At 42.6% G+C, this 5,783-nt stretch overlaps 1 protein-coding gene across 1 annotated transcript; it reads right to left on the reverse strand.

The window, feature by feature from the left end:
• Positions 1-2,622: 2,622 nt before the first annotated feature.
• LOC143418441 (protein NLRC3-like) lies at positions 2,623-5,339 on the reverse strand. Its single transcript, XM_076883552.1, has 3 exons — positions 5,310-5,339; positions 5,088-5,274; positions 2,623-4,958 (listed from the first exon to the last, which is right to left on the reverse strand). Exons 1-3 carry the CDS (start codon positions 5,337-5,339, stop codon positions 3,154-3,156), a joined length of 2,022 nt encoding a protein of 673 aa, XP_076739667.1. The 3' UTR covers positions 2,623-3,153.
• Positions 5,340-5,783: the final 444 nt, after the last annotated feature.

Genomic DNA, 5,783 nt, shown 5'->3' on the forward strand with positions numbered 1-5,783 from the left:
TTGTTATGTACTACATTTGTTACTCATTTATGAAGCACAGTACATGTTTTGTACTTGTAATTACCGCTACTTGTACATATACCTAAAAAGTTATGCAAATATGTACCCATAACTTGTTTTTCAAAATATTAATAAAAGGGGTGTGTCTCCAAACAGCCATCTCTTTCCTGACAATTCGCTTTGTGCATATTCTCTTACATATGATAAGTCAACATTGAAACACCTGCGGCTTTTAGTCAGGTGCGGCTAATGTATGTACAAAACAGGATTTTCCCCTGATTTTAGCTTGTGCGGCTAATATTCAGGTGCGCTCTGTAGTCTGGGAAATACGGTAGTTCTTCCTAAAGTACTGCAGTATTCCTGCCAGTACATCCTTTTAGTTTTCCTAACTGTTTCCTCTGATGCTCGTTGCTATTCTTTCCTCAATGCAAATTCATGCTAAGCTCCTTCATATCCATCCCTGTTTCTAAACCTGTAATAATTGCTTTAATGTGTCTTTGGCCTAATTATGAGTCTGTCCATATGTTTGTAGTTCCCCACTTGCTTTGGTTTCTTAGCTCTGATTCTCTCAAATTTATCCTTGAAATCATTTACTGGCATCTCTCCCTCTCACTCCCACTATCCCCAGAACACCAGAGTATTCATCTCCTGGTTTATCCTATGGCCTCTTTGCATTTTCTCCAATCATCCCTGTTTCTAGAGTCTCACCCCATCTGCAGGCAGTCCAAGAGAAACTGCCTCTGCCATTTTCTTCTTCTTAATCTTTGATTTTTCTCTTCACTTTCTCCATTGGGTCTTCTTAGACGCACTTTCCAGAAAGCAGCAACATTTTTTGTGCCCCATTTTTCAAATTGTGCATCTTACTTCAGCTTAATGTGTTTCCTGTTTTGTTTTTACACAGGTCATGTAAAAGAAATCCTACCAGAGACTCGACAAAGCTGAACTGAAAGACAGCACAGGCAATAAATCAGAGCAGCACAGAACTTAAGCTCATGGTCCATAGAAGCTGGGCTCTACAGGTGTACCAGGACAAGCTTAGTGTAAGTCCCTCGAAAAAGTTTCACTTGTGCTGTTTCGGTGTAAATTACTGGTTTGTTTGAACAATTTCATCAGCTGAACCATAAATACTCCAAAACAATTTCTTTGTGACTCAGTGTGATTTTTCATTTTGTAATATTAGCATGTCAAACTCTACATTCTCTACACAGATGAGAAATGAAGTGTATTTAATAATAAAAGTTATCTCTCAGAGACAAAGTTAGTGTCTCATTCAGGTCTGTATCTGAGTAGCCTCAGACACATGCAGTGCTCATATTTTCTGTTTTGTGTGTCACTCAGACCTCTTCCTGACAGGGGCAGCAATTTCATTTAAAGTCCCATTCACTGATACAGGCTGCTGGAGCTCCAACCAGGAGGGTACACACATGATCCAGGGAAAAAAATTATATATGGTCTCTTAGATAAATATTAAGAGGTCCTGTGTTTTACTAAAAAATCAAAGTAGTAAAACACAGGACCTTTGGGTTAGATATAAGGTGATTTGACAAATCATGTCTGTTGTAAATGAGTAAGCCATTTATCGACCTGACTCAGGTTTTAAATCATCATCAGAAAAGACTGAATCCTGACCTGAGAATTGTACACTTTGGACTTTCCACTGCAGAAAATAGAAGCTTCAGTCCTGAATCCTGCAGGTTGTTGTTACCCAGATCCAGCTCTGTCAGACGGGAGGACTGGGAGCTCAGGACTGAGGACAGAGCTTCACAGCTTCTGTCTGACAGGTTACAGCCACTCAGTCTGAAGAAAGGATGACAAGAAGACATGAAACACTTGTGTTAAAGTATATTCATGGTGCCATGAGGAGCTACTACATTTACAATATTTCAACACTGTTTCAGGACATGCTGGAATCCTTATTGCCTCATGTTACAAAAGACAAATGTGGCAGTTTAGTGTGATTTGGATGGATTCATTAAAAAAACAAAACATAAACACTGTTAATTTTTTCCAAATGAAATTGATTAAATGATGTTAATTGATGAAAAAAAAATCGATATTGCTTGATCTGACCTCAGCGTTTCCAGTTTGCAGTATTGACTCTTCATCCCAGCAGACAGAAGCTTCACTCCTGAATCCTGCAGGTTGTTGTTACCCAGGTCCAGCTCTGTCAGATGGGAGGACTGGGAGCTCAGGACTGAGGACAGAGCTTCACAGCTTCTGTCTGACAGGTTACAGCCACTCAGTCTGAAATCAAGGTGGAAGGGAGACAAGATCAACCAAACAAATCAGAGCTTTATTGCTTTTTTATTGTTTTTAAGCAGAAATCAGTGAGGTGCTGGTAGATTCTGTTCTTTTGGTTTATTACCCAACAACACACACATACACTAATATTTGTGACTTTTGTAATAGTAGCATTTACAATGCAAAGCAACAGCGATCACAGATTGAAGGGGCCTGAATAAAACTACAATGCAGTGATTTTTAAGATGACCTGTTCTTCCAATTTCCAACAACAGATTTCTCCAACCTTACAGTTAAAAATAATTCTTTATCTCATACTGAATCTTGGTGCACCTCCCCCCAGTTTATTAAAATGGAGTGGTACTGAAGTTGCTGTAAGTGATGTGTGATGCCACTGATTTCCTTTCTGATCCAATACAAAGTAAAATTCAGGCTGGTATCTGCGATACTGATGAAAACTATTCCTTCAGAATCAATACAAGACATCATAAGAAAATATGATGTTTTGTATAACATAAAAAGCCTGAATTTTAAAATATTCAGTTAATAATCAAAAACAGATGTGACTGAAAATAATAAAACTGAGAAACATTTTATGGCCATTCGATCCTTTTACAACCATTGCAAGAGCTTGGTTGGCATAGCCGGCAATACGTTGGATAGTAATAAGTCCGGTGGGTGATGGGCTCCACCAGGGCTGCCCTTTGTCACCGATTCTGTTCATAAATTTTATGTTTAAAGGCTGTATCAAAAGTTCATTCAAGTTACAATATTGTGGTCAAAAGTTCTCCTTTTTTCTTTTATACTATACAACTACGCTGTCTCATGGTTTTAGGACATGGATCTGTCATGGAAGAAATCTATGACCACTTTTAATCAACATTTTAAAAATAAACATGATCACAGATTTACTCACAGAGCTTTGTTGGAGGCTTTGACCACTGGCAGCAGCCTCAGAAGAGCCTCCTCTGAAGCAGAGTATTTCTTCAGGTCAAACACATCCAGATCTTCTTCTGATGACAGTAAGATGAAGACCAGAGCTGACCACTGAGCAGGAGACAGTTTACCTGTGGAGAGACGTCCTGATCTCAGGGACTGTTGGATCTCCTCCACTAGAGAACGATCATCCAGTTCATTCAGACAGTGGATCAGATTGATGCTTTTCTCTGCAGACAGATTCTCACTGAGCTTCTTCTTGATGTACTGGACTGTTTCCTGATTGGTCTGTGAGCTACTTCCTGTCTGTGTCAGCAGACCTCGTAGGAGAGTCTGATTGGTCTGCAGTGAAAGACCCAGGAGGAAGCGGAGGAACAAGTCCAGGTGTCCATTTGGACTCTGTAAGGCCTTGTTCACAGCACTCTGGTGGAGAGATTGAAGTTTTAGTTTGTTAAATAGTTTAGACCATGTAGAGGTTGCTTGTTGTTCTTCCAGCAGGTTGACTCCAGAGTTGATGAAGGTCAGATGGACATGAAGAGCAGCCAGAAACTCCTGAACACTCAGATGGATGAAGCAGAACACCTTGTCCTGGTACAGTCCTCTCTCCTCTTTAAAGATCTGTGTGAACAGTCCTGAGTACACTGAGGCTGCTCTGATATCGATGCCACACTCTGTCAGGTCTGATTCATAGAAGATCAGGTTTCCTTTCTGCAGCTGATCAAAAGCCAGTTTTCCTAGATACTTAATCATCTTCCTGCTCTCTGGACTCCAGTGTGGATCTGTCTCAGCTCCTCCATCATACTTGACCTTCTTCACTTTGGCCTGAACCACCAGGAAGTGGATGTACATCTCAGTCAGGGTGTTGGGCAGCTGTCCTCCCTCTCTGGTTTCCAGCACATCCTCCAGAACTGTAGCAGTGATCCAGCAGAAGACTGGGATGTGGCACATGATGTGGAGGCTTCGTGATGTCTTGATGTGGGAGATGATCCTGCTGGCCTGCTCCTCATCTCTGAATCTCTTCCTGAAGTACTCCTCCTTCTGTGGGTTAGTGAACCCTCTGACCTCTGTCACCATGCCAACACAGTCAGGAGGGATCTGATTGGCTGCTGCAGGTCGTGTGGTTATCCAGAGGCGAGCAGAGGGAAGCAGTTTCCCCCTGATGAGGTTTATCAGCAGCACATCCACTGAGGTGGACTTTCTAGGGTCAGTTAGGATTGTAGTTTTGTGGAAGTCCAGAGGAAGGCGACACTCATCCAGACCATCAAAGATGAACACAACCTGGAAGTCTTCAAAGCTGCAGATTCCTGCTTCTTTGGTTTCAGTAAAGAAGTGATGAACAAGTCCCACCAAGCTGAACTTTTCCTCTTTCAGCACATTCAGCTCTCTGAAAGTGAATGGAAATATGAACTGGATGTCCTGGTTGGCTTTGTCTTCAGCCCAGTCCAGGCTGTATTTCTGTGTTAAGACTGTTTTCCCAATGCCAGCCACTCCCTTTGTCAGCACTGTTCTGATTGGTTCATCTCTTCCAGGTGAGGCTTTAAAGATGTCTTCTTGTCTGATTGTTGTTTCTGGTCTGTCTGGTTTCCTGGATGCTGTTTCAATCTGTCTGACCTCATGTTCATCATTGACCTCTGCAGTCCCTCCCTCTGTGATGTAGAGCTCTGTGTAGATCTGATTCAGGAGGGTTGGGTTTCCTGCTTTAGCGATGCCCTCAAACACACACTGGAACTTCTTCTTCAGGGTGGATTTAAGGTTACGATGACAAACTGCAGCTTGAAGTTCTGAATGAGAAGAAAAATAAACACTCAATTCCAAAAAGAACTAATCTTTAAAACATGTTGCTCCATCTTCCATCTCTGGAAAATGTCTCATTTATCCAGCAGCTTAAATCTTTAGATAAATCCTCTTACTGCTCTGCAGACGGTCAGCCAGCTCCTCCTGCTTCATTCTCCTCAGGAAGTCCACTGTGATCTTCACAAACGCCTCTCTGCTGCTGCTCCTCTGACTCTCTAAGCATTCTGGGTAATCTGGACTCAGAACCTTCTGGATCTTCTTCAGCTCGTTCTTCACAAAAGTGATGATGTTGTCCTCCAGCAGCTGGAACAGAATATTTATGAATGAGCCAATCAGACTGAAATCATGGAGCCAAACATCCGATCCATGTTGGACACGTCAAGGATGCATACAGCTCCTCCTCCCTCCCCCCACTTGGTAGGTCAGATCATAACCTGATTCACCTCACCCCCCGCTATGTGCCAATTGTGAGGAGGGAACCTGTGACCACCAGGACTGTTAGGAGGCGGTCAGAGGAGGCCTTAGCAGAACTACAGGGCTGTTTCGAGGTGACCGACTGGGAAACACTCTGTGAGCCTCACGCCGAGGACATCAATGGGCTTACTGAGTGTATCACAGACTACATAACTTTCTGCACCGACTCCATTGTTCCAGCTCAGACTGTTCATTGTTACCCAAATAACAAGCCGTGGGTGACTAAGGACATCAAAGCCCTCCTCAACAACAAGAAGAGGGCTTTCAGAGGGGGCAACAAAGAGGAGGTGAGGAAGGTCCAGGTGTTACTAAAGGACAATTACAGGAGGAAGCTGGAG

The sequence above is a fragment of the Maylandia zebra genome, linkage group LG4 (genome assembly GCF_041146795.1).
Source record: "Maylandia zebra isolate NMK-2024a linkage group LG4, Mzebra_GT3a, whole genome shotgun sequence".
Taxonomy (NCBI): Eukaryota; Metazoa; Chordata; class Actinopteri; order Cichliformes; family Cichlidae; genus Maylandia; species Maylandia zebra.

Coding starts and splice junctions, on each gene's coding strand:
- LOC143418441 (XM_076883552.1), bottom strand. CDS start 5,339: ATGGATCGGATGTTTGGCTCCATGATTTCA. Junction 5,275..5,309: donor TGTTTGGCTCCATGATTTCA/GTCTGATTGGCT, acceptor ATTCTGTTCCAG/CTGCTGGAGGACAACATCAT. Junction 4,959..5,087: donor GGCTGACCGTCTGCAGAGCA/GTAAGAGGATTT, acceptor CTTCTCATTCAG/AACTTCAAGCTGCAGTTTGT.